This window comes from Canis lupus, chromosome 1 (genome assembly GCF_003254725.2).
Source record: "Canis lupus dingo isolate Sandy chromosome 1, ASM325472v2, whole genome shotgun sequence".
In the NCBI taxonomy this organism is placed as follows: Eukaryota; Metazoa; Chordata; class Mammalia; order Carnivora; family Canidae; genus Canis; species Canis lupus.
The window spans coordinates 47381182-47409038 of NC_064243.1; the positions used below are offsets into that span (position 1 = coordinate 47381182).

The following is a 27857-nucleotide window of genomic DNA, read 5'->3' on the forward strand; positions in this document are numbered from 1 at the left end:
TAAGAGTTTCTGAATTCTGGAGGGCTCCAATAGGGTTTAGAAAAGAAATGTTTCAATTTGTCCCAAAAAAAGTGTATTTTATCAAATTGCAGTAAGTCAACCTTAGAGCAAAAATTTTTTTTTAAATCTGGGAAACATTTTTAAAAAGTCAGCAATGTTAAACAAAAAGTCATAAAATGTAATTATCTTCCTCAACTTACTCAGTTCTGCATTACTAATTCTTGAATCCAGTTCTTCTACTAGTTTTAGAGTTTTTATCTAGTTCAGTTTTATAACCTGAAGGCTTCCAGATGCCGCTACTCAGTTTTTTTTTTTTTCATGAGTCTCATTGAAGATGCAGCACATTTGTGGAAACTTCTCTGAAGGCATCTGAGTAAAAGTATAACTGTCTGTAAATGATGATAAACTTTAAAATGGCCATGATTGAAGTCTGACTAGAGTTCATGACAGTGCAATTGACAAAGGAAATTTAGTTATTTTTGTGACATACACTTTAGGATAATAAAGGATACTTTAGGATAATAAAACATACCAGGACATCAGATTTCTAGGGGTCTCATATAATTTTTAGAACACTTAATTTTAATAACATATCTATATAAGTATAATGGGAATATCATTTATTTGACAATGCTTCACATGTAATTTAACATACCAAATAAGCCTAATTACCTTACTTTCTCAAAAAGAAATCTTTGAAATGTTCTGCAGGCCCTTGGGAACACCTCAGATTGTGGTCAAAAGATTTTACTTTAGAAATTGATTTTTGAAGAAAAAAAAAAAAGAAAGAAATTGATTTTGGGGGCCGCTTGCGTTAAGCATCTGCCTTCCGCTCAGGTCATGATCCCAGAGTCCTGGGATCGAGTCCCATGTTAGGCTCCCTGTTCAGTGGAGATCCTGCTTTTCCCTCTCCCTTGGCTGCTCCCCCTGCTTGTATGTGTGCTTTCTCTCTGTCTCTCTCAAATAAATAAAGTCTTTTTTAAAAAATTGATTTTGGGATGTATGTCAGAAATATCAAAAGGTTTGAGCATTTGATTAAATAGAATGATGTCATTATGAAACAATATTTAATTATCCATTTAACCACAATGACAATATAAGATTTCAAAGGCAAATAGAGGTTACAAAGTTCTGAGCAAAATTTAACTCTTTTCGTTTTAAGACTCAGGTTTCATAAGCAATCAAAGAGCTGATAAACATAGGAAATTATTTTGGCAAATAGAATAATTATTTCTTACGTAGATAACTTAAAAGGTAAAGAAAAACTTTTGTTTACAGTTTCTTAGGGAGAACAGACCAGTAGTTCAAGTTCAAGACAAGTAGTTCAAGTTTGTAGTTTTAACAAAGAAAAGGCCAAAAATGTTGTACTGGGGTACTTTTGATATTAAAACTCATTTACTTATTTAAATTTATCCTCATCTCAGCCAGTGGCGACCACACATAGTTCCTTTCCAAAGATTGTTTCTCCATAAATCTTCTACAAGGTTCTTTTTTAATGTTTTTTTTTAAAGATTTTATTTATTTATTCATGAGAGGCAGAGACATAGGCAGAGGGGAAAGCTCCATACAGGAAGCCTGATGCGGGACCCGATCCCGGGTCTCCAGGATCACACCCCAGGCTGCAGGCGACGCTAAACCGCTGCGCCACCGGGGCTGCCCTACAAGGTTCTTTTTTACATTCAGATTTTGTCCTAAATTTTCCCTGTTTAAATAACCAGCCCCACTTGAAGACAAAATTATTTTCTTTTTCCCCAACAATAGGTATTTTCATTCCTCATACTTTTTCTTATCAAAAGCACGTCTCATTTTCCTCACCTATCAACTTGTTTCCCTTGTTGTTTCCAGCGGTCTTAATTACATTTGTTAGAATTCTTAATGCTTAGAAACCTTAATTTCTAGTGGAAACTAAGTAGTAAGCAATTGTGAACTGTCACACCAGAATTCTTTAGATTGGCAGATTTATATTTTATATGAATGTGGTTTCCCCCCCCCCCATTTACTTTCAGTAAAACACAAAGTATGATTATGTTTCCTTATTTTATCTTACTGGAAATGATCTAGATAATCAATGAACTCATCATTTAACTTAGCAAGACTTTAAAATTTTAGGTTATGAAAGATTTTGGAAGGTATTTAAAAGTTTACCTACAAACCGTTTTTATTTACCTCTGTTTAATTTACTTGTTCTTAACAGTTTTGCCCAGACTATCCATAAAACTTGATGAGGCATCAGACAAAATCAGCCGTTACTCTGGTTTTTTGCTCTGGCAGATTTTGCAACGGAGATATCATGAACTTACTTGACTTTTAGTAAACACAAGCAGAATAAACGTTTTATGTTTAATGCTGATAACTCTAAATACACGTCTGCTTTAATTAAACCAGCAACCTTAAGTTAGTTTTAATACTGAATATTGTCCCAGATCACTTGAACTTGAAAAACATTTGGGTTAGTTTCTGAGTTTTAGAATGGCCTGGCCTTACAAGTGCTTGCCTTTAACTAAAGCTCTTTTACAAATTAATTTTAGTAGTATCATCCAGAATTAGAGAAAATATCTCACATTTACAATATACATGGACACACCAAATAATACACAGACAAGATACAAACAAAACCTTAATTTTGTTTCTATTAGGTGCAGAACAATTTTGTTCCAGTATTCTGATCTTTATAATATGTACGAGCCTTGTGAGAGGAATAGGTGAAGCTTGGAGATTGGTGAGCTTTAACCTGTTTCTAGAGTTGCAGTTTGGGTTTTAGGGGTTTGTAAAAGAAAGACAGGTGTTCCTAATTCCCCAAAGGCCTGGATTACAGCCTGAGTATCAAAGGATTGGTCCATGTTCTTATTTTTTTTTAACATTTTATTTATGTATTTGACAGAGAAAGAGAGCACAAGCAGGGGAGCAGAGGGAGAGGGAGAAACAGACTCCCCACTGAGCAAGGAGCCTGATGGTCCCAGGACTCTGGGATCATGACTTGAGCCAAAGGCAGACATTTCACCCACTGGGCAACCCAGGCGCCACTGGCCCATATTTTTAACTAAATTTGCTTCTTTATATCAGGGAGAATTTTAACTAAGATGGGAACCAAGAGATTTATGACTTTGTAAAATATGCATAAAGCATTTTAACAAAGCCTTTTTTTTTTTCTGGGTACAAAATTAACCCTTGGCTTTAGTCTCTGAACATTGGCCTTTTGCAGATCACTTGACTAAGGGCCTAGGAGAAATTTTGGTCATCTATTTGCTTAGTGAAGCCAAAGTTATGAATATAGTCAAATAATCTAATTACTCTCTAAATGGGGTAGGGTAAAAGGATTTTATAGTTTAAAAGATCTGTGCTGTCCAGAGAATGTGAATTCTTTGGCAGTGGGGTAGTCTAGGATACAGCTGCAGGAATGCCCAAAGCGGGCAGAGCCTGATCCCAGAGCCCTGGAGAGTAGGAGCTGTGCCAGCCTTATTGCCAGTCTCAGTTGCTTTTGTTAGATTTATATTCTGGCTTTCAGCTTTTACATGAGCATCCCAGCTACTTAAAACCTAGAGATTAGGCCAGAATGAACTCTGTAAATCTTGCAGGGAGAGGGAAGTTAAAACAGGCAGGTGAGTCTGGATTTTAAGGGGAATTTACTTTGTATGTGGACATTGGTTTTTAAGTCTTAAGGCTAATTTCTGTTCTTTTGTCTTGTCAGGGGAGTCCCTGAGGCTAGCCATTACACTAATAAGACAATTGAGAGCTCTTTTCTTTTCTTTTCTTTTTTCTTTTCTTTTCTTTTCTTTTCTTTTCTTTTCTTTTCTTTTCTTTTCTTTTCTTTCTTTCTTTCAATTTCTTTCATTTCTTTCTTTCTTTTTCTTTTTTTTTTTTAAATAACCAATTTAAAGGAACCATTATCTGGCCATTGGTGAGTAGGATCTATTAATAGCAATTCAAACCAATAAGCCTTTTAGTGCCTTAACCAAAGATGAAAGAGGCTTCCAGAAAAGGGCATAGATGACACAGACCCCATGATTCAAAAGTTTACTCCCAAAATTAGGCTAAGAAAGCAAAGGGCACAGGCAGTAAGGATGGTGCAGTGAAAATGCTGTCTCTAGTTTTGATAACAAGAGAATGTGAGATGCCTCCAGTCACAGGCTTACTAATCTGTAACACCAGGCAGGTGCTTCTGGGATGTAACTTTGTAGCACTGATCAAGCAATGAAGGTTGAGATGACAAAAGTTCCTATGGACTGAAACCTCTCATGATAGACACCCCCTGAGAGCTGGCATAGCTGGATGGAGAGCCTCAGATCCTCATCTGTTCAGCCGACCACCAAGGTGTACCCTCTGGATGGTGGAGACCAAAGAGCATATTCTCATTAGTCATAAGCCGAGCTCTTAGGACATAGAACACGATGAGAGGGAAAGTCTAACAGCTTTCTGTAAGCCTTGGGCCTCCTGGAGCCATACTAGTATCTAAGAGGGATGTGCTATGGGATTGGGGACTGTGTATTGTTTTAGAGTGGAGTGTACTTCATTGTACAGTTTACTTGATTTTGGCAAGTGATCTAGGGTCAATCTACCCTGTTCTGTGACCAACTTATCCTATCACGACAGTCTTCTTGGGGTGGAGAATGCTCTAGCAGCTTTTAAGCACTTGACCCGGACCCACCAATTTTGTGGCTTTGGCTTCCAAGATGTCCCTTAGCAACAAGGATAACAAACAATGTAAAAGACACAAAGGAGAATAAAGACCATCTCTGGGAGGAAATGGGTCAGTAACCAAATTTAACCAAGGAGTCACTAAGCCCAAGGAACTAGTTATACAAACATTTTCTCCTAATGTAGATGTAGAAAGTAAGAAAAGACCTCTCACCAGTCTCGCTCCATCGACTCTGCAGGTAGAGATTCTGGGAGACTGACATGGTAAGAAATCTCTCCTTCTGTGGCTGCTTGTCAGACGTTCCAGGATCTCTCAGCTGCAGTACTGTCCGGGCAAGTAGTGGCCAGTGAGTTACAGGATCCTGCCAACTATGCCAACTGTCTGCAAGCAAGAATTCCTGTCCCTTTCTAAGGACATTCCTGTCCTTCTAGCCGGACTAAGAATCAAATTAACATGAGACAGATTAAGAGGAGAAAATCCCAAATTTAACAGCATACATACAGGGAATCCACACAGACATGGAAATTTCAAAGATGGGCAAAGTGAGGCATATATTTAGCTGGGTGGTGGGGGGTCTCCCCATCCACCGCTGACAAATCCACAGGCAGAGAAAGGAGCAGTAGTAAAACAAATGAATTCATTTCATTGAGACCCCCACTGGGAAATAGCCCACACTAGCATCTCAGATGGTCTCCACAGAGTGCTGGAGGTACTTCCCAGTTTATATGAGGAAAATGCGGGGCAATACGTGCAGGTGGGTACACCTGTTGGGCTCAGGTGTGTGGGGTCTCCCTGGCTCAGGGCAGACATGATTGCTTCAGGGGGTAGTTTTCGTGCTCATCACAGATACTTCGCTCACAGGGTCTTTTGCCTGAATTAAGAGAGAAGCTGGACAGAAGAACTGAATCAAAAAGTTGGAGGTCAAAATGCAGGTGGATGAAGTCCTCCTTCAAGTATGTCCTTCTGAACGAAGGAGAAGGGGGCAGGGTCCGGGATTTGACAGGAAAGGAATGCACTTCTCAGGGCAGTGAAAAGATATCTTGTAATTAGATGGTTGCCCTGCTGTACAGATGCGTCACTCAGATAAAATTTATCTCAGCGAGCGAGCCTTATTCTGGGAAAGACCCCAGTGTGGATTCTTTTTGTACCTTAGAGAAGGGCAGACGTTTCCTCTGAGCTGCAGGGTCTCGATTGCCTTCAGTTTAAAATAATCCAAATACTAACATGGTCCACCTTAGAGCAACAAACCCAAAACGTGATAATCTATCCATGTCATCTGGGAAAGAGTTTCTTAGTATCTGTGGCTGACTGGGACCTCAGCCCTGCCATATGTTAACAGCTTTCGTAATGACACAGGTGAAGCCATGGAAAGCGTATGTAACGAGCTTTCTGATGACTCTCGACAGGGAAGGATGAGCCGTGGTTGGGTATAGTTAGATGATGGCTTCAGAATCCAGAAAACTTAGTAGGTTGGAGCATGACTAAATCTAACCAGATAAAATTTTACAGGGATAATTTAATACTCGCTGTTTGATGCAATATAACAACTGCACAAGCACAGATCAGGATTTAATTGAAATCATAGATTTTTTTAAAAAGATTTTATTTATTCATGAGAGACAGAGAGAGAGAGAGGCAGAGGCACAGGCAGAGGGAGATGCAGGCTCCATGCAGGGAGCCCGATGTTGGACTCGATCCCACAACTCCAGGATCACTCCCTGAGCTAAAGGCAGATGCTCAACCACTAAGCCATGCAGACGTCCCTGAAATCATATATTAATAGAAACTGAAAAGCACTTAAGTCATAATCATTTAGAATAAGGACAAATACATCTGCATGTATTTAGGGCATAATAATGCTCTCAGTCTATTAAAGGAAGTTCTTTTTCTTCTTATGATCTTGATGGTTATGTAAAAGCGAGATCTAGGAGGCATTAACTATATGATTTCACAAAAAGTCAAATGAGCGTGCTTAAGTAAAATAAGCTCAACGTTTGAGGGGTGCCTGGGTGGCTCAGTCAGTGAAGCATCTGCCTTCTGGTCAGGTCATGACCCCAGGGCCCTGGGCTTCCCTGCTCATGAGGGAGCCTGCTCCTTCCTCTCCCTCTGCCCCTCCCCACTGCTCACCCTCTCAAGTGAATAAGAAAATCTTTTTTAAAAAACACAAGCTAAAAAAAAAAAAATAAAAAAAAATAAAAAATAAAAAAAAAAAAAAAAAAAAAACACAAGCTTAGCATTTAAAAAGGTGAACTAGTCATATAGAAATACCACTTACATGCACAACATCGGTTCTCAAGGACCATGTTATAAAGGATCTGTCTGTACTTTGAAATTTTAATTTTAGTTTCTATTTGAGTGTCTCTGTTTTTAAAATGAGAGAGCTACACTACCGAAGATTTAGAGCTTTTCCCAACAGTTAATTGTGATTTATGCAAACCAGAGAAGCAGATGCTTAAGAATGGGGACTTGTCTCCTGCATCCTGATCCCCACATGAACTTTTTTGCTTGGTTGGTTGGTTGGTTGGTTGGTTGGTTGGTTGGTTGGTTTTGTTTTGTTTTGTTTTTTTGCATTTTGAACTGTTTAATTCTCTTGTTCATTTTAGGTTCTAGTGTTTTCTTTTTGCAAAATAGGAAATGCAGTAGTGTACTTATTATATCCAGTGCTTGTCTTTATTTAGAATGTCTTAATAAATCTTTGGTTTGGGATTATTGGATTGTATCGACTTGAACTGTCTTCGTTGTGCAACAGGATCTGAACTCACATTAGCTTAGGCACCTGTGGAAATGAGATGTTGGCTCTTTGTCTGACAGCAGGAGACGTAGCCTCAGGCTTGTCCTTCAAGTGATCACCTCAGAACATTCTTTCTCTTTGCCATTACACTCCACCAAAGATGGACTTTCTCCTACCTCAGCTGGTTAGCCTTTGACAGCATTTTCAGAGAAAAAGACCCATGCTCACCAGAATCTGTATCAATTTCTGGGAAAGAGTTCTCCTTATCCCTATTTGGTTTATATGCTTACCAATGGCATGGAGTCAAGCAGGAAGTTTCCAGAAGGAAGGGACATGGAGCAGACAACATAACAGATGTTTACAACATAGCCAGAAAGTATGAATACTTTTATACCTCTCTCTCTTCTCTCAAAAGGAAATAATGTGTTAAGGATGATGGATTATGCACATACCAGGTGTGTGGTGGCACATTTCGCATTCCTGTGCCTGGAACGTCTGGAGCTTTGGATCCGCTAATGTTTACTTTTATTTGCAGCTAGGTAATGGAACTGATGTTTAAGATTGCAGTCTACTATCCCCTCACCTTCATCTGTAATACTTTTTGGTATTGCCATTGGAGAAACTAATTGTTGTTGACATATGTGTTCGACATACAGTATCACGTCATCTGCCCAGGAACCGAGTAGAGGTTTAGCTCCTGAAAATACTTGAGTCATTTCTTAAAGTGTAGCCAACACTGGGAAAAGCAGTCAGAAAATGGACCTCTTCTCGAAGGCCATAGTGGGACTGAAGCATAGTGGGACTGACGGGCAGTCGGGGTGGGGGCCAGCATCTTGGAATCCTGTTGGTGGAGGAGAGGAGCAGTCAGATGGAAGCCAGATACAAGGATGGGAACAGGAAAAGCAGGTGAAGGGAGGCAGTGCCCCAAAGGTTTACATTCTAGGGGCCTCTAGGCTACCTAAGCTTGGGAAAAGTAACTGCTCAACTTTGTTTTCTGTTGACACGTTTTTGCTCATTTGGGGATGTGCTTTTTTCATTCTTTTCGTTCTCTAAAATTTCTCTCAATTCTAATTTTTAAGAAGCATCTCTGGGTTTTATTTTGTTTTTTTAAGGCTTAAATCAGTGTTTACATAAACCTACAGTGTTTATATACATTTTTCCATGGCTTAAAGTTCCATAATATTTAAATGTGTAAGGGAGTTTCCATTATTAGTTTTTGACTTGTTTCATCAAGTTGGACATTTGGTACACAAGAATAGTCTTTGGTATTCTGTAGTGGGGATTAGCTAGATTTAGCTGCATTAAAAAAAAAAAATGTTAAGCAGGATCCTTAAGGAACAAGAACCAAACAGCAGGTTGCTCATTTGTGTATCCCAGGAAGCCCAAGCCTGTGCTTGGCCCAGGGACCCTCCTCATGCATTTATCTGTATCTGCCCTCGTTGCATGAGAAATTGAGATTGGGGTGATGCGGTTTTTAAAAAAAAAATACCCCACAACATGACCAGCAGAATTCTAACTGCTTTTGCAGCAGTATGAGAAAGAGCCATCAACATGGTCTTGTTGTCCCATGTAATGACTCCGTTCAGACTTCTCAGTGCCTGCAACCTGCTCCCTATACCCCCTGCCCAGCCTCTGGATGGAAGTCCAGGAGCTGATGCCAGTTTTGTGACTAACCATTTGTTTCTTTCTAACATTTTGTTATGAAAAAAATCTCAAATATATAAAAATAGAAAAATCAAAATCATTTTCCACTGAACACCATCCACCTATCATCTAGATTCTGTAAATAACATATTACTCTACCAACTTTGTTGCATATTCATCCCCCCAGTCCATTTTATTTCTTCTGACGTATGTCAAAATAGTATTTGGAGGGTTTTTTTTTTTTTTTTAACCTTTTACCAGTAGATGTGAATCCTTTATCCTTGTTCTGAGTATTTCAGGCATCATTAAGCAAGTGTGGGGGAGCACACTGGCAAGCAGAAGGGCCTAGCGCAGTTCTGACCATATGGTGGGTGTTCAGCAAGTATCTTGTTAAATGAGTGCAGTTCTGTTAGTCCTATTTGACTAGCTCTGTACATATACTTGAACTTGCCACTTAGAACAGTTACTTTTAAAGTAACTCATCGGTTTCCTAGGTACATGTTATCTCCAGTATATGAGATGGACCTTCTTTTATGAGATGGTCCATGAAAGACGATAATTTAGAATTTGAAATGGATTAAAAATATATTAAATACTATAAAAATATATATATCTATTGTTTACAACAGTGATCATCTTGGAATAAATGCATAGCGGTTTTCCTAGAATCCATGTTTCTGGGTTGACACCTTTAGGAACCTCTTGAGGAAGAGGCTGAAGGAGCAGCCCCACCTCCCGTCAGCTAGAACAGCTTAAGTCTGTTTGCCATGAAATTAAGATTTTGTTGCAGGAAAAGTTTGAAAATCCCAGCTGTTAGGTTACCTGACCAGTATACACAACCCTGTGTAGGCTTCCGTATAGGGGGAAATATTCTAGGAGAAGAATGTAAGTATATCTCGCTACCCAGATCTTAAGTTCTGAGTTTAGTTGGCTAGGGGTACCACATTATTAAAATTCATCCCAGTGGCTCTAGATAAAGAATAGCAAGAGTTTTCACTGCCAGGGAATAATTTGAGCATGTATGCATCTTAAATGAGTGTACACGTGTGTGTCTGTATGTTCCTTCAGTCCCTGAGATTGAGTGTGCCCAGAATGAATGATATCTCCATTTCCACTTCTTACTTCCTTAAAGAAAGGGTATTGGGGTACTTAGGTGATACAGTAGGTAGGATGTCTGACTCTTGGTTTGGGTTCAGGTGGTGAGCTCAGAGTTTGAGACTGGGCCCTGTGTTGAGCTGCATACTCAGTGTGGAATCTGCGTGAGATTCTCTCTCCCTCTGCCCCTGGCCCCATCACTTGCTCCAGTATGTACTCATGCACGTTCTCTCTCTTTTTCTCAAATAAATAAATCTTTAAAAAAAAAAAAAAGGTACACTCCCCCCCCCCTTGATGAAAAGGGTGTGTTTTGAGAACATTTTGGGGGCTGGTCCCTGAAAGCAGTGTAGGCAGCTATGAGAAACCTTCCCTGTTTCCAAAACAGAGCAGGGGCCCTCACCATTGGTGTCCTCTTCCTCACAATAGGGCTGATGAATCATTTTGGTAATATGTCTTCCTTTATTTCAAAAAACCACAGCCACAGTCATGAGTGTTTGTTCATACCAGCATGTTTACAAAGTGTATGATAAAGATTGTTTGGTTTTTTACTGTGAAGTTTACATTTGTAACTTCCTCTGTTGCTATTCCCAACAGGCTCGGGTTATGTATGACTTTGCTGCTGAGCCTGGAAATAATGAACTGACGGTTAATGAAGGAGAAATCATCACAATTACAAATCCGGTAAGAGAATGAGTAGATTTTTAAATCTGATTTGCTCTTAAGGACTTATATTTTCAATTTTATTTTTTTATTAAGTTGATCATTCAAACCCACAGGAATTTCTTCCCTGTTGTTTATAAAGTGTTGATGGTGAAGTAAGACTCTATTTTATAAACATTGAATAAAAGCTCAGTCCCCTAAAGGTAGTTGTATGGGGTTCCATCAGGCAGAAATGGAAAGAGATGTCCCATACAGATCCCAGACAGAGCACAAGTGTAGAGATTTGGAAGTATGGTTTCTGGAAGTCACAGCTGTGGCTGATTAACAGCCTATGAGCCAGGTGTTTGGCTGAGTACTACACATGTATTTTTGATGTGTTTTCTCCATGAACTCTATGAGCTAGGGACTTTTTTTTTTTTAAGATTTTATTTATTCATTCATGAGAGACACACAGAGTCAGAGACACAGGCAGAGGGAGAAGCAGGCTTCATGCAGGGAGCCCAATGTGGGACTCAATCCTGGAACTCCAGGATCACGCCCTGAGCTGAAGGCAGAAGCTCAACCTCTGAGCCACCCAGGTGTCCTGAGCTAGGGACTTTTAATCTGTGTTTTACCGATGAAGGTAATAAGACGTAGAAGATAAGCAACTTGACCAGGATCATTCTGTTTGTAAGCAAAGATCCAAAACCACATCTGTTGGGTCTCTGAGCCTCTGCTTTTTCTCTCTTCTGGGAACTCTACATGTAAACAAGGGTCCCAGGGGTCCAGGGCACATATATACCAGTAGCAGACAGGCTCAGAAAACTGGCTTTTTGAGCCAAATCAGACAGAACCCATGGGCCAGGCTGTAGACTTTGGACTTCATTTGTAAGTAGTGGGTTCATTTAAGGGTTTTATTTTTGATGTTGTTGTTAGGCAAATGAAGTGGTGAGATGTGCATTTCCAGGAAATTAATCTAGCATAGGTGTATTGAGTGAACTGGTATGGCTGGAACCTGGGAATGTAGCTTAGGTAATAGCAATAGGAATTGAAAAGAAAGCTCTCCACAGGAGGCTTTGCCAAGTCAGACCCAGAGGACTTGGTGCCAGATTAGGTACTCTTGGAGAAAGAAGAGATAAGGATCCCTGCGACGTTTGACCTTTGACTTGAGAGAATGGTGGATTTATTAAAGTATGTGAGTCAGGAAGAAAAACTTCTTTGGAAAGATTAAGTGAGTTTATTGTTAGATATGTTGAGCTTGAAGAACAGTAAATAATTAACCCTTTCCTGTAGCTTTGCATCAGTTTAAAATGGAAATGTTGAGCTGGAGGTGAGAGCTGGAGATAGGTCGTCTCTCTGGATACCTCCAAGACTAGCATGTGAGGAAGGTTGCCAGGTCAGCTGGAGATGTGCTGGGAAGGGAAGGAGGAGATGCAGGCGTTCCCCTAGGTCAGAGGGACAGAGGGCTGGGGGAGCACAGAGACCCAGGAATGACCAAGAGGATGGAGGTTTCTTGATGTTGATAGTATTTTCAAAACCTGTTTTATATGTTTTACATACAAAAAAAAAGAATTACTGGGTAGGAAAAATATATGTAGTTTTAGATAATATGCCAAGTGTATATAAGTACTTAGGTTCTATTTTTAATCATAGGAGAGATTAAAGATTCTTTATCTGATTTTTTTTTAATGAAATAATTTTCATTTCTTGGTAAAACAGTATTTTAAGTTGCTGTCATGTCAAAAATGGACGGAGTTGTGGTTTAAAGTGATTTTTAAAAAAGAATGTGTTATTGGGCACCTGGGTGGCACAGACAGTTAAGCATCTGACTCTTGGTTTCAGCTCAGGTCATGATCTCAGGGTCATGGGATGAAACCCCATTTGGGCTCGGCACTGTGTGAGATTCTCTCTTCCTCTCCCTCTGCCCCTCTTGCATGTGTGCCAAATAAATAAAGTTTTCAAAGAAAAAAGTGTTACCTACACTCAGATATTAACTAATTGAGAAATGATTTATGAACTTAAGACAACTCTTCAGGTAAAAAAGTAGGATTTTGTGGAGATAATAGATTGAAAAGTAGAAATTCTGGTATAGAATATTTTACAATTTAGTTTAATATCACTTATCCAGAAGAACAAAGGAACCATGTGTCAGTTAGCTTTTCCTAGATACCAGGTAATCCCAAAGCTTAGTGGCTTAAGCAAACAACCATTTGTTGTTTTGCCTAGGGACCTCCAGGTTGAGCTCCCGCATGGGTCTGCAGTCACCTGGTGGGCAGCTGGGGGTGGAGTGCTTTAACACATGGTCATTCAGGTGTCCAGCGAGTCCACTGATAAAGGTTTACTGGCTTTGGTTGGGGTGTACAGGAGATTGGGCCCTCTCTCTGTCATCATCTAGCAAGCCAAATTATTCACACAGCAGCTCTTTTGGAAAAAGTGTGCAAAGCCTCCTGAGGCTAGACTCTGAGAAAAAAAAAATTCCATATTTTTTTCTACCTCACCTCATTCTCTTGACCACAGAGGTCACAAAAGACAACAGAGATTCCAGAAGTAGAGGTGTCATTCCACTTCTTGACAGTCGGAGCTACAAACCATTTTTGTCATCTGCCCCCGACCAGTGAATAGAAGGGAATTACACACGGATAGGACTCCAATCCTTTAAATGGACTACTTTTCAGTCTTTGATCATTTGTTTGATTTTTCTTGTTTTTATATTATATCATTTTCTGGAGTAAAGAGAAGCCTTAAGAGTTTATAACTTTGGGGGTACCTGGGTGGCTTAGTAGTCAGTTAAGTATCCAACTGTTGGTTTCAGCTCAGGTCATGGTCTTCAAGACTGTGAAATCTAGCCCTACGGTCAGGCTCTGAGTTTGGTGGGGTGTCTGTTTGGGATTCTGTTTCCCTCCTCCTGCCCCTACTCCAACTAACGCACATGTGAGTGTGTGCACATGTGCAAGCTTTCTCTCAGATAAATCTTTTAAAAAATAATTTATAACTTTGAACAGTGCTAACTCTGTGGGAATAAAGGGCTTAACATTAATTATTTTTTCATGTATAACAAAGCAAAACTTCTGCAGGAAATTCCAACTATAATCTTTTTTCTCTCTCTCTCTTTTTAAACTTTATTAGGATGTTGGTGGAGGATGGCTGGAAGGAAGAAACAGCAAAGGAGAACGCGGACTTGTTCCCACAGACTATGTTGAAGTAAGAACTTACTGTCATAAAGCAATTAAACCTGGTCTCTGTCAAACATCTTTTTATGGATTATGGAAAGTAGCAACTTTATTTTTAATAAAATAATTTCCACTGTAAAAGTAATATCTGCTAATTATATAAAATGTGAAAAATGCAACAAAGAAATGTTACCTGTAGATGCAACCAGGCTCCAAAGAGTGATTCCAGATATTTGGATTAAGTTCCTTCTAGGAAGAACAACTTTTAATTAATCCGAATAAATGTCCCTATTTTACCTTTGTTTATATTGTATAATCACTACTGTCTACACTGTTTATATTATAGAGTTCATTCACAAAATTGAAAGTTTTAAGTAGCTCTGCTCTGTCTGTGCTGGTTTAGTACCTATTTCTCAGCTCTTTGTCCCATTCCTGTAGATGGAGGGTCTTGGATGAGCTCCTGGGAGCTGCTGCCTCCTTTAAGCTGTGTTCTCATAAATGTCAAAGTTAGGGATCCAGTCCCTTTCCCTTCTGCCTGGGGACATACCCACTCAGCTGGAACCCCGCCCCATCAACCTCCTGCCGCCCTCTACTGGTTGTCTGTAGGTCACTCAAACTCGAGTCCTGGGTACTTGGTCGGTTGCCTCTCTTCTCAGGTGACCCACCAAACCCAGGTTGCCTGGTGCCCTGTGAGTAAACTGGGAGCGAGATCAAGAACAAAGTGCCTGTGGTTTCCCTCCAGCAGGAAGGAATAATGTCCTGGGAGGATTTTTACCTGGGTGCCACCTGCAGAATGGAAGGCTGGCTGTCTACCTGTTATTCCTGATGGAGAGTTGGGGTGGGGAGTTTTGGACCCTCTGGAGAATCTGGTGAATCTGTGGCCCTTCTCAGAAATCTGTGCATGTACCCCAGTCTCATCCATGTGGTTCCAGAGTGTTTACAGGCCCCTGGACTCAGTCCACCTGTCTTAGGTTTATGTTGTGTTTTACCTCTGTGCACAGTGCAGCCAGGATCCTAAAAATGGGCAAGATGGAGAAAAATCTGAGGATTTAAGTTCGTGCTGGCATTAATTGCATTTTTAGAACTCTGCATAGTTCTGAAAAGGAACCATTAACATAGGTGTTCAAGAGCTCACTTACCTTTTAAGAATATAACCCCTTCATAATAGCTGACAATTTTGGCTTGCCTTTAGAGACTATAACTCTGAAATACCCCTAATCTATGAAAATAACTGTGGTTCTTTCTGATATTCAGATTTTGCCCAATGATGGAAAAGACCCATTTTCTTGTGGAAATTCAGTGGCTGACCAAGCCTTCCTTGATTCTCTGTCAGCAAGTACAGCTCAAGCCAATTCGTCAGCTGCCAACAGTAACAACCAGGTAAGTCTTCCATCATCTGGCTGGAAATGACTGGCTGTACTTAGAGCAGAGCAGCACATTTGTGAAAGCTCCTGATGCATCCTAGTAGTTGCCATTCCCTGAAAGCATAAACAAAGTACCTATTAGATGTCTGTGTGGCATTCTGTTGGGCATTAACAAAGAACTTGCCTCTGAGGCTGGCTAAAGACTGTCTTTAGAGTGTTCATTGAGAACTGCTTCTAAAAACACAGACCCTTTAAGATGCAAACATTCTCCCTAGCGGAGAAAGAAAAGCAGGGTCCCATGCTGAGGCGGTGAGTGTTAGAGCTCCAGTGAGTGTCAGAGCTCCAGCTGAAACCAAAAAGGATTTCTCTGACCTTAGCACATTTCCTACACTCTCAGAGAGGGAGCCCCCTCATCTTGCAGATGCAGTGCAAGTGGAAGTGGGTGCAAATCCAGCACTCAGCACTATTGTATTACCTCTAGGAAACTTACAACCATGGGGTGATTTGAGAAAAATACACTGAAATTCCATAGTAATTTTAATGAGTTTAACTGCCTTAGGTGACTCTGCCTAGTTCAGTTATCGTTAAATGATTACTGTGGGTGAGTGGCAACAAAAGTCAAAAGATGGAGATCAAAATGTTACCGTTTCCTACATCTTTAGAAACAAATGGACTTCAGAGGGTGTTTCTTGATATTCTTTATGTAGAAGGTTTTAAATTATGTGAAGCCTGATAGTCATATCACTTAGTAATTATTTGCTTACAGAATGCCTGTATCTTAACCTTCCAAGAGAATTTATTGAAGTGCTATTGCCATATGTTAACTGCAGATTTTATTCATTTTTATTTATTTGGTAAAGATTTTACTTATTTATTTGAGAGAGAGCAAGTAGGAGTGAGAGGAGGAGCAGAGGGAGAGGGAGAAGCAAACTGACCACTAAGCAGGGAGCCCTGACTCAGGGGCCTGATCTCAAGACCCCGAGATCACGATCTGTGCTGAAGTCACACACTTTATCAGATGTGAGCCACCCAGGCACCCAATTTTATACATTTTTAAATAGCTTTTGGTGGACATCCTGAATTACAAATTAGTTTGGCCCAAATATTTAAAATTCAGAGGCAAGGTAGTCACCATAGTTGAACATTTTCCAATATTTTGTTACTCTAGACTACTTGAGAACATTGGTCAGTTAAAGATTATTCAAGATAAAATGTGAAGAAATAGTAGTCAAGCCTTACTTGAAGTTTTACTAGGAATTCTCAGCATGAGCACTGTTGATGGCCGGGGCCTGAGCTTTGTGTTACACAGTTTAGCGGCACTCCTGGCCTCTGCTCACTACATGCCAGTAACATCTAGTTGCCCTAAGGTGTAACAACCAGAATTATCTGCAGATATTGTCAGATGTCCTCTGGGTGCAAAGCCAACCCAGCTGAGTTCACGGAGTTAAACAAAAACATCAGTGTTTGCATTGAGTAAAAGACAACATTTTAATAAAAGGGAATGATGCCGAGATGATTGTAGAGTAAATGAAGGAAGCAAAAGATGGAGAATATTCATCTGATTTTAATTCAGAGACCTACTTCAGCCACTGTCTCAGGATAAATGGAAGCACTCTGACCAAAATGCAGGATCAGGCCTAAGTCTTGTTATGAAGTAGCTTCCTTGGTATTTAAATGTAGCAGTAGGAACTGAGTAGCATAAGTTGAAATTTTTTCTTCCAGGTTATTTAGAAGAAAATAAAACTAACTTTTTGAAGGTGGATTTTACTAATCCATTCTAACAGTAAATCTAACCAAATCCTTTGAAAGCAAAGAAAAAGTGAACTGAAACTAGAAGTAACAAAATATAGAAAGCATGGCCATAATTAACTGAGCATTTGGATTTAATTTAAGTCAAATAAAAGAATTTTTTTTTTAGAGAGAGTAGTTGGGGAGGGGCAGAGAGAAGGGAGAGAGAGAGAGAATCCTAAGCAGGCTCCAGGCCCAGCTTGGAGCTGGACACAGGGCTTGATCCCACAACCCTGAGATCATGACCTGAGCCAAAATCAAGAGTTAGATGCTCAGTGGCACCACCCAGGCACCCCCTTCTCAAGTAAAAACAAGTTATAATAGTCATCTATGCTTTCAGTTATCTGGGATAGGAGAATAATTTAAATAGGCCAAAATGCTGATAATATAAACATCATGAAAAATGTCATGAATAAGAAACCAAGCTAACATTATTAATTGGTAGCTTTTAAAAATTTTGCTGTTAGGTTTACTCATTTGCTCATTTTCTGAATGTCAACAAAAAATACTTGTTTTTTCCAGGGATATACCTCTTTTAGGGATTTTCTAATTACCCTGGCAGTGTGCTCTCTCCCTGAGAGCAATTTTATTTGGAAGGCAGGTATGTCAGAGGAGCTGGCTCTGCCCTCTCCCTGGTCCATGCAGGGCGCACCCCCCATTCCACTCTGCACGCCACTCACTTAGAGCTAGTATGCATTTGCTCTCCTCGGCACCAATTATTTTAAATTTGGCTTTCTTCCCACATTGGCAGGGTGAAGCCTCACATTCAGCTATGGGTTATCAACTTTCCGACTGTGGTATCTTTTCTCTAAATCCTATCTTTTTAAAAAAAACTCTCTCTAAAAGTTACTTCCATCTGCAGATCTCCTTGGATAACTCATTTTGAACTTATTCTTCAATTTATCTGAGCCTCCCTTGACTTTGTATTTTTAATCTATGGTACATTTCAGAGTAATTAGTTCATCATACATTTATAATTTAATATGTAAAATAGCACCTCCTCTTGTTTTTCTTAGAACTCCTAATTTCGGGTTGCTTGAGGTACCTTCTGGTTCTGGCTTCCTATTTAGCAGCCACAGAGGTTAAGTGTAGTTACTGGAGTAGAGGAGAGATCAGGGTGCATTTATTACAGTGATCTGTTGTGACCTTTTTCTCCCTTTACTAGTACGTGGGGGAGCCCTTAATCTGTAGAACATGGTCCAGTCGCTTGGCTATGGTAGAAGACTAGAAATGTAATGTCGAGGGAATATAACACGTTATTCTTTAAATGTGTTGATAAGCTTAAGTTGGAAAATAGTAAAGTTGGAGTTTTTTTCAGGTACTTGGAGAGAATATGGACAACTTTTTTTTTCCCTAACCTTAGAATATGGAAGACAATACAGAGTCTAACAGCCATTAAGGAAAGGATTGATACGTTTAAGTAAAGAAGTAATATTGAACTAGGAAAACTATTTCCCACACGCCACAGATATCGGCTGGTTAAGCGAATACATGAAGAACTCTTGCAAATCTGTAGAAAAGGGTGAATAGCTCAGGAGAAAAAAATGGGCAAAGGGTGGGAACAGATTTTTTTATTGGAAAAGAAGGGCAAATAGCTAATAAACATAGGAAAATACTTATTTTTAGAGTCTACTACTAAATGGTCAGAGAATTTAAATGTTTTAATACCAAGTGTGAGGAAAGGCATGTTCAGATAAGCATCCTGCTGCAAAGCTGGTGGAAGGATAAATTGATGAAGCACTTGGAAGGCAGTTTGATAGCATGTATTAATATTTAAAACTCATACACTCTGACCTAGCAGTTTACTTGCGGAGCTCCTCTGGGAACACAGCCACATGGCAGGAGCTTCACCATACACGGTTCCAACAGCAGGAGGCTGGGACACACGTGTCCAGCAGGAGGGGCCTGGCCAGGCGAACCAAAGGGCAGCCACACAGGGGGAAGCAGTGCTCCTTGCAGAAGCATGAGTGTAAATGCAGATGTATAGACGTGGACATCTGATTGTTTTTGAAGGCACACAATATGGCTGATACTAGCTTTCCTGTGCTTAGATACCCACCCACCACAGATGTAGATTGTAGCGCATTTATTGAAGGATAACCCAGAAATGAATCCAATTCTCACTGTTTTCTTACTCTTACACAGATTCAAAGTTGCATGAGACACTATTGTAATGTTTTTAGAAAAGAAGAATAGATTTTAGTGGTTGATGAACATTAGTTTCATTATTATTTATCTAGTATTTTATAGCTTCAGGAGTGTCTCACACTGGTGCCAGTGCCACCAGCCATCATTCAAAGATGCATGTGGATAGTTGCCCTAGTCTGGATTTTTACCCAGTTATCAGTGTTTAAATTAACAACATTGCCTCAATTCTGGAAAGCTCCTCACTGTGGCTTTTTTTTTTTCCTCACTGTGGATCTTTATAAACCTCTTGGATGGCAGCCTCTGTGGATTACACATTAATCAAAGGTTCTGTGAACCTAGATGTTTCACCTTAAGGTTTTTGACTCAAGAGATTTGTTTTTCTATCCTCGTTAGATGCTAGCAACATAGATCTCCCTACCTACGAGAGATGGCTTGCTTGTTTGTCTGTGGCACTGCATCCCAGGGCTCTGGAGTCTCTGTCCTCTGGGTCCCTGGCTCTTCGCACCTGCCCCCCTCGTGCTGACTCCCAGAGCAGGACACTGCCATCTGTCACAGGTGGCACCTGAGCCCGGCAATCAGCCCTGCGTGTGACACACCAGCTCCACTGTCTGAGCTGTGCGCCTTGGCCTCTGGAATTTGGGTGAGGACCCCCGGTTGGAAGTGCAGTCAGCAACGGGTGGACAGTTCATAAATCCTCCTCATCATCATCTCCCCTCTCCCCTGCTCCGGGGGATGTTGTGGCTGCCTTATCCTGTTCCTTCCAGCCTCTCTCTGTCCTCTGCTGCCATGGAGATGTCTCTCCAGTCTTGAATGTTCTCTTCAGTGTGCTCCTTGCTGGCCATCTCTGCCGCTCCCTCATGGACTGTTGACATAGCCTGAGCCCATCACTCATCATCTCCCCAAGGAACTGGCTTCTCCTCCTCACTCTTCCACATCTTCATCTCTCCTCAGACATGTTCTTAACTGCCCTCCTTTCATTCCATCCTGAGACCCTCACCGAGATGGCTATGGACGGGAGTGGCCTGCATCTTTCTGGTAGGAAAGGTCAGGAAAACTCACTTTTCATCTCAGGACTCTCACTTTTGTGAGACTGGGGTCAGCGCCCTGGCTCCTGTTCCTCCGGGGCCTCATCTGGGAAATCTTGTAGAATGGTAGGAATGAGTAAGTGGAGAAATAGTTCTAAAGTGTGTAGAGCAATACTTGGTACTCAGAGGGGACTTAATAATTGTTCGTTTTATTTTTTTATTTTTTAAATATTTATTTGAGAAAGAGTGAGCGAGCGAGAGAGAGAAAGCAGGAGCACAAGCCAGGACAGAGGGAGAGGGAAAAGCAGGCTCCCCGCTGAGCAGGGAGCCCTACCTGGGGATCGATCCCAGGACCCTGAGATCATGACTGGAGTCAAAGGTGAATGTTTAACCGACTGAGCCACCCAGGCATCCCTAATTGTTCATTTTAGTGTCTTGTATCACTGCCTCTAAAATAAGACACTAAGTATGTCAGTTCTTTGCTTGAGAAGCTCTCAGGGCTCTCCCATTGCCTCCTGAACCAAGTGCCCAATTCTACATGTTGAGAGAGAGAGACATCTATGAGCAAGTGGTCACTATCCTGTCAGTAATCAGCCAGATACTAGACAGTGCACAGTAGGGACCTTGTGTAATGAATTCATCCGCACTTGAGATGCAGGTAGATAATTTTCCAGCCTCAGTTGTATTTGTCTGACTCCCTAGCATGGCCCCATCCTTCCCTTATCCTTCCCTAAGTATCAGGCTCCAGCCAGACTGGCTCTTCTCCAGATATGCCCTGTGCTAGCGCCCTTCTCTTTGTCTTTTGCTGTCTCCTCCCAGAATGGTAGAATGACTCGTTCTGTCTTTCAGGTCTGCCCAGCCCCCAAGATTCAGCTCAAATATCATGCCTCTTACGAAGCCATCATCTTTCCTTCTCCCCTTTCCATCTCTCAATTCCCTTAGTGCTATTTGTGACTCGTATCACACATTATTTATTTGTAAACTTGCAAGCTTGGTGAAAAGCAGAGATTTTGTCTTATTTTTTCTATTCCCATAACCTATAGGAAGCCTTGCACCATAATAGAGTGTTCTACACATGTTGGAATGATTTGTTGTGTTCTTTCATAAATATAGCAAAAGGTATTTTACAGTGGAAAATGTTATGAGATTGTCTGATTTCAACCTAAATTCTTGTCAAGGGAGGTTGTGCTGTTCTTAACATTGGCTGTAGGACTAGGAGCCATCGTAACACATCATTCTACCACTTGCTGGTTTACCCAATCAGAAATAGTTCATTCCTTTACAGGAAATCCTCTGGGATTGTTAATTATTTTTTAACCATTTAGATATTAAATAAATGCTCAAAGTTAAGTGGGTATTTAGGGAAATGACATTTTTTCAGAGATTTTTCAATGTAATATTTGTTGTGAAGGATTTTTAATTGGTTAAGGGATAAGGAAAGCAATAGTAATTTTATGTTAGAACTACGTTTTGCTTTCTCATTTCTCAAAAAGTCCATTTTTAGGCCATCTTAAGGCCATTTTGTAACTCACTTAAAAATAAATCAGCAGAAGATTGTTCCACATGGGTATTAAGTTTGCTTATTATTTCATTATCTCAAATAAGATCTGTAATGCCATAGACTTCTCATAATTGCTTATTGAGATTTCCTCCTTACATAATCCTATTGGAAAGGTTCTCTCTGCCTCCCCACCCCCACATGAATCCCTTTTAATGGGTTATAGGACTTTGTAAGGAAGGTTGTAGACGTAGACGTCTGTTTAAAGGATCTGCTGACATTTTTCTCCAGAACTGCATCAGGCCAGTGATACTAACTTTCCATGCTTTTTTTTTTTTTTTAATTACAGATCCTTGCTTTGTATAAGACAGCTTTATGCATTTAGGGAGCCTTTCCAAAAGTACATGCCGTGACATTCATTGTTGAGGGTGGTTTGTGATTGTTGTTTGTTTCCATCTAACAGGAAACAAATGACAAAAGCGAAGGGTTTGTTTTGTTTTGTTTTTTACCTTAACATTGCTTTGATGAAGGGCCAGCCAGCATTGTTTATAACACAACCCATCATTAGAAGTGTCCGTCTGCCCATCTCTCATGGACCTTAATTAGATCCATCTGGAAGCTACTTGTAGCATCATCCTGTTTGGAACATAAAGCTACCTATTTTAAGACTTTGTGCTAACAAAATAAGTAAACTCTCCAAACTTATACAAATATTTCCCATTTCTTAAGACAAATTAATAAAATAAGTTTTAATTTTTTGTATTTAAAAAATAAATACCTGGAGTTGACATCTGAGGGTTCAGAATTTGAATTAACAAAGGTTTGTTAAACCGGTTAAACTTTTTGGGTAATTTCCAGTCAGTACAAAGAGTTTAGTTGGTTCTGGTGATCTAACCTCATTTTTAAAAATATGTACAGGTTTTCTATTCTGACCAGTGGTTTTGTGAAATTAGTAGAGGTTCATCTGAATTTGATAAATTATAATTAGATAATGCCCTATGAGCCAAAGATCTATAAGGAACAAAACTGAAAATTTTACAAATTCTTCTACATTCTGAGCAGAAATGGTTAGGCTCTTTACATAAGAGAATTTTATACCCTCTGTAGGCCCTTTTGGGAGAAAGCATTCAATCTTTGTCAGAAACTGTTGAACTATTCTTGGGCATCACAGTATTTGCCTTCTGTTCCTACTCCCTAATACAATTGGCACACTGTCATTACATGTCTGATGCAGGAGAAATATCAAATAAAAACTTTGGTACCTCAGTTATGCAGATGAGTTGTCAAAACAAAAGAATAAAAAAAAAACATAAATAGCCTCAGCCTTCACAGAGCAAGCAACTTTATTTTCATTCCTATTGCATATCCCAGGACAAAGTCTTGCCCTAGAAGTTTCTAGTTACAAAATTCCTTCCTTCCATCTTTGCTTCCAAGCAGGAGACCATGTATGAGGATGTAGTGGAATGAGAGGCCACAGCAGGATTAGCCTGCTGACAACAAACGGAACGTATGAACATGTGCCAGAGGCACAGCAAGACTCCCTTATGTGGTCACAAGGGGAACCCTCAAATGCTTCCACGGCCTCTCCTCCAAGGTAACAGTATAGTTGTGAGCCCAAAATTCAGGACTTCTCTTACCTGGCACACGTATCAGACCAAGTAGTCTTCATGACTTATATTGATTTGAGCATCTCCTCTAAGGAAACCAGGTGGGCAGCTGGAGCCGTGACCACTCATTGGTTTCTTTGAGCCACCAGATATCCTTTGGACTTTTGTTTGCTGGTTTGGTAGAAAGCCAAACAGAAAGCAACCTTAATGAAATATGTGTTATCTTTTTCATTCTCAGACCTCAGTCACCCTCAATGTCCGGCCTAGATTAGGAGAACACACAGAGAAACAGTAGTGGACTTATTACCCTTCTCCACATCTTGTCCCAGTAGCTCATGTGTGGCTGCTGTTCTAATGTGTGCAGTGAAAGTTGTCCTTCTCAGACCACGTCTTGTCTGCTTACTGGGAGACCAGTGAATGAGTAGATTTCACCACTGTTATCCAAATAAGCCCTTGCCCTGTTGTCAGAAGTAGGAGTTTGCTTCTTACTGGCCCAGGGTCCCCTAAGGATGTCATATAAGAAGCAACAAAAACAAAACCAGAACCCGTCATTTTTGTGGACTAGTGTTTTTATTTTCTTTAAAAATAATTTTTAAGAACCCTTTATTATTATAGAAGCAGTACATACACACTATAGAATATTGGAAACGTCAGGCTAGCAAAAAGAAAAACATCACATCCCAAACATGCACTGCTGTTTACACTTGGCATATACCTTATTTTTCCCACGTGAACATGGTTATCCACGTGTATACCAATACGAGGCACAGATGATACATACCATTTATAACCTTTTAAACATTGACGATCCTTTTCACTAAATTTTCATCTTACATAATATCCAGACCAATTTTAATTTTCCAGCAGACCCCATAATGTCCTCCACAGCCTTTTTATGAACTGGAGTTTAGCATAGGACCAACTGTTATGTCTGGTTACATCCATCATGGTCCTTCACATGTCACGTGTCTGCTTTCTTTTTTACTCTGACACAGCCAGTTTCCCTGTAGGATTCCCATCTCATGGATTTGTCAGATTGTCCCTTTGGTATCATCCACATTGTTCCTCTATTCTCTGTGCTTCCTGTAAGCTGGGAGTTGTACCTAAAGGCTCAGAGAATTCAGAGTGAACATTTGGGGCAAGAATATACCATAGAGTTGACATCAGAAGACATGTCTGGTCAGCCCACTGGTACTGATCAGAATGACCTCAGGTCACAGGTCAGGTTTATGACAGTCTTGTGCTTCCACTGTCTAGTTCTCTTTGCTCATGACCAGAAGGTAATCTGCCTGGTGTTAATTCGGTGTATTAACCATTCACCTAACGGTTTACCACCAGTTGATAATCATTGCCTGAATCAGTAAGGCTATTTCTTCCACATTAGCTGAGGTGACTTCCTTCTGTACAATAGCACTTTTCCTTTACTAGTTGGAGCACTTACTACCTTGGAAAACAGTTTCTACTGGAATTAGGTATAGATGTCTGATTCTTTCCCTTAAGCTATCAGTTTCCCAGGTAAGAAGTTGCTCTAACAGCTGCCTCAGGTGGCAACAAATGAGTTTTCCTGTCTTTGTTTTTTTTGTTACTGTTGTGAACCTACAGGTTTCCATTGATCCAGTGTGTTCCCTCCAATGTGGGTTTTTCTTTTTTATGCTTGAAATTATCATCCCTTGGAAGCCCATTCAAAGTGTTTCCTCTCTCTCAATATCTGGAAGCTTTTTTGCTCTTAAATATTATTGCTGATTCTGTTAATCTGTGTCATTACTGGGTCAGTTTTGATTGATTTTTCTCATTATGGCTCATATTTTTCTGCTGCTTTTTGTGCCTGGTGAATTTTTTTTTTTTTTTTTTTTTTTTTTTTTTTTTGCCTGGTGACTTTTTTATTGGAGGGCAGACCTGGTGATTTTTACCTTGTTATATGTTGGGTATTTTTGTATTCCCATAAATATTTGGGGGTCTTGTTCTGGCACACGGTTAAGTTATGTAGAAATAGTTTAATCCTCTCACATTATTTTTAAGCTTTTTCAAGTGGGACCAGAGCAACGTTTGGGGGTATTTTTGCCTCTCTACTGAGGCAAAGCCCTTTTTAGTACTGTACCTGATGCCCTGTGACTCAGGAGGTTTTCTCTTCTGGCTGGTAAGAATCACACTGTGCAAGAGAGAGACTTAATCCTTTCGTGTGGTACACTGACTAGGATGAGCCCAAGACTTGGGGGCCCCTCTGCACATCTGCAGAGGGCTCTCTGTGCAGCTCTCTCCCCTTTGGCACTCTGCCCTGGGCTCCCCTTTCTGTCTCCTTCATTTACAGGAACCACTGGTCTTTGTACGGGTTCCTCATCCCTGATCCATGACCTGGAGAGTCTCTCTAGGCAGGAGCAGGTCCTTTGTTGCCTGGTGTCCAGTGACTGGGAAACGGTTTCATATGTTTTGTCTACTGTTGTTGTCTTTTTAAAATAGTTTTAGTGTAAGTGGAAAACTGAATCATCTTGATGGTCTGCTTTGTATATTAATTTTCCAAAGTCAAGTTTATTTACATGTATGAAATGGAAATAATACCACCAGCTTACTTAATGAGAGAGTTGTATCTGAAAAGTGCATTCTCAAAACACCATGTGAACTTTCTAGTAATGACTTCCCTACTGGGTAGTTGTGGACTGAGACTTGAAGCCTGGAAACTCGGCTCCATAGCCACCCTTTTTTTTTATATATATTTTTTATTTATTCATGAGAGACACACACAGAGAGAGAGGGGCAGAGACACAGGCAGAGGGAGAAGCAGGCTCCATGGAGGGAGCCCAACGTGGGACTCGATCCCGGGTCTCCAAGATCATGCCCTGGGCTGAAGGTGGCACTAAACCGCTGAGCCACCGGGGGGGCTGCCCATAGCTGTCCTTGACAGCGATGCCATTTTGGCCACTGATTATCTTCATGGGAATGTATCCGTTACCTGTTCTCACAACGATGCTGCATACTGAGCCAGTGAGAACCTCAGGAGCACACACCAGAGACCTTTGCTGCTGTGTGCGTGGCCTGGCTGGCTATCCTGTGCCCTCGCCTGGGCTTGCTAGGTTTCACTGTGACACCGTGGTTCCTTTGTGTCAACCAGGTGCTATTGAAAACACTGGTTCAACATCTTAATATTTTCAAAAGCTTGGCTTTGTGTTTCCTCTGGAGTCTCTTTCACTGACTATATGACTTGCATGAAATTTGTTCTATCCCTCCTGTGCTGCTTATGATTATTTTTAGTGCTTCCGTGATACGGTGATGTGACCACAGCAGGCTCTAGAATGTGCATTGATGATAAGCCACTCCTATACAGTTGGGGCTTTGCTTTTGCATGCAGTGTTTCTGAATGAACAGCATGCAAGAATGTTCTAGTGAACCTAGCCCTGCCATGAATTTGCTGTTTCTAGTTAAAAGCTATGGTATGCTCTTTTTTTTTTTTCTTCCACTTACTGAGCACCCTTTTTGTTTTAAGGTGGATATTTTGGCTCAGATTGGTTGTATTGAAAGTCTCAGCCAGTCACCACCTTCTTCACCTTCTCCTTCTCCCACCATAAATAAGGTAAAATTCAAACCTGAATGCAAGAGGAAATAAATGTTTGAAACCCCTCAGAGTAACTTTTTCCACAAGTGAGGTGACTGTTTCAGGTGAAATATCTCCCTGAAGGCCTTCTTGGGGCATGGAGACCTACAGGTAGAATAGGTAGGATTTAGAAGAGCAGCCGGGATTTGCTCCTAGCAGAACTTGTCACTGAGACTTGATTGAGGATGATTCCATGGGCCTCAAGAGCTAATGATGGGTTCTTACTCATGTGGTTGACAGTCAGGAGCTGTTCAGTACCATAAGGGCGGGAGAGGAAGAGAATGAAGACCTGGCAAGAGGAGAGAGGAAGGAAAGCCTGAAGAAAGGGAGAGAAGAGGTTTGCTCTGGGTTTGAAGCCTCAGCTCAGGAGCAGAATGGGTTGTTTGGCAAAATGCCTGTGGTTGGTGGGGGCACAAGGATTTTGGGTTTGAAGGCAAAGTTGGAGGCCACAGGCTCATTAAACCATCATTGTAGCCAGGAGGGGTTGGGCTTTGAAGGATCTAGCATCTAGCACCCGGAAAATGTTTGTGCTGCCGAGTGCCCCAAGAATTAAGAGTTGCTGTTGAACTTTATGGTGAGCCATTTGTCTTCTTCCTCTTTCTTTCATGTTTCTGAAGGAAACAGATCATTGGCTAAAATAGAAAACATCTCAAGTGGCTGTTATCACCTCTTTGATTAAGTTTCTTTATTAACGTGATCTAGTGTTGAAACCATGGGAAATAATAGCTTCTGATCTTTTCCCCTAAAGTGTAAACTAATAGGTGAGCTATTTACATGGGGATTTACTCAAAGAACTGCTAGTGTTCATTCTTTCCCTTATATTCTAGGTGAACCACCATGTAATGATGAACCACCATGTAATGAACCACTACTCTACTGAATGCAAACTATGGGTCAGGCCATGTTTTGTTTTAAGTGCTTTATAT

The 27857-nt window shown here is 40.5% G+C and overlaps 1 protein-coding gene across 9 annotated transcripts in view; it reads left to right on the forward strand.

Moving 5' to 3' along the window:
- SNX9 (sorting nexin 9) overlaps positions 1–27857 on the forward strand; it is a 114010-nt gene that overhangs the window by 39667 nt on the left and 46486 nt on the right. For 7 of the 9 annotated variants that reach the window (XM_049113988.1, XM_049113979.1, XM_035705423.2 and 4 more), the window contains exons 2-4: positions 10701–10787; positions 13872–13946; positions 15170–15295. In XM_049113988.1, the coding sequence (XP_048969945.1) occupies positions 10756–10787; positions 13872–13946; positions 15170–15295 (233 nt within the window). In that variant the 5' untranslated portion in view covers positions 10701–10755. Of the gene's footprint in view, positions 1–10700; positions 10788–13871; positions 13947–15169; positions 15296–26823; positions 26911–27857 lie in introns of all 9 variants that reach the window. The other 2 variants (XM_049113992.1, XM_025422624.3) reach the window with 1 other exon arrangement.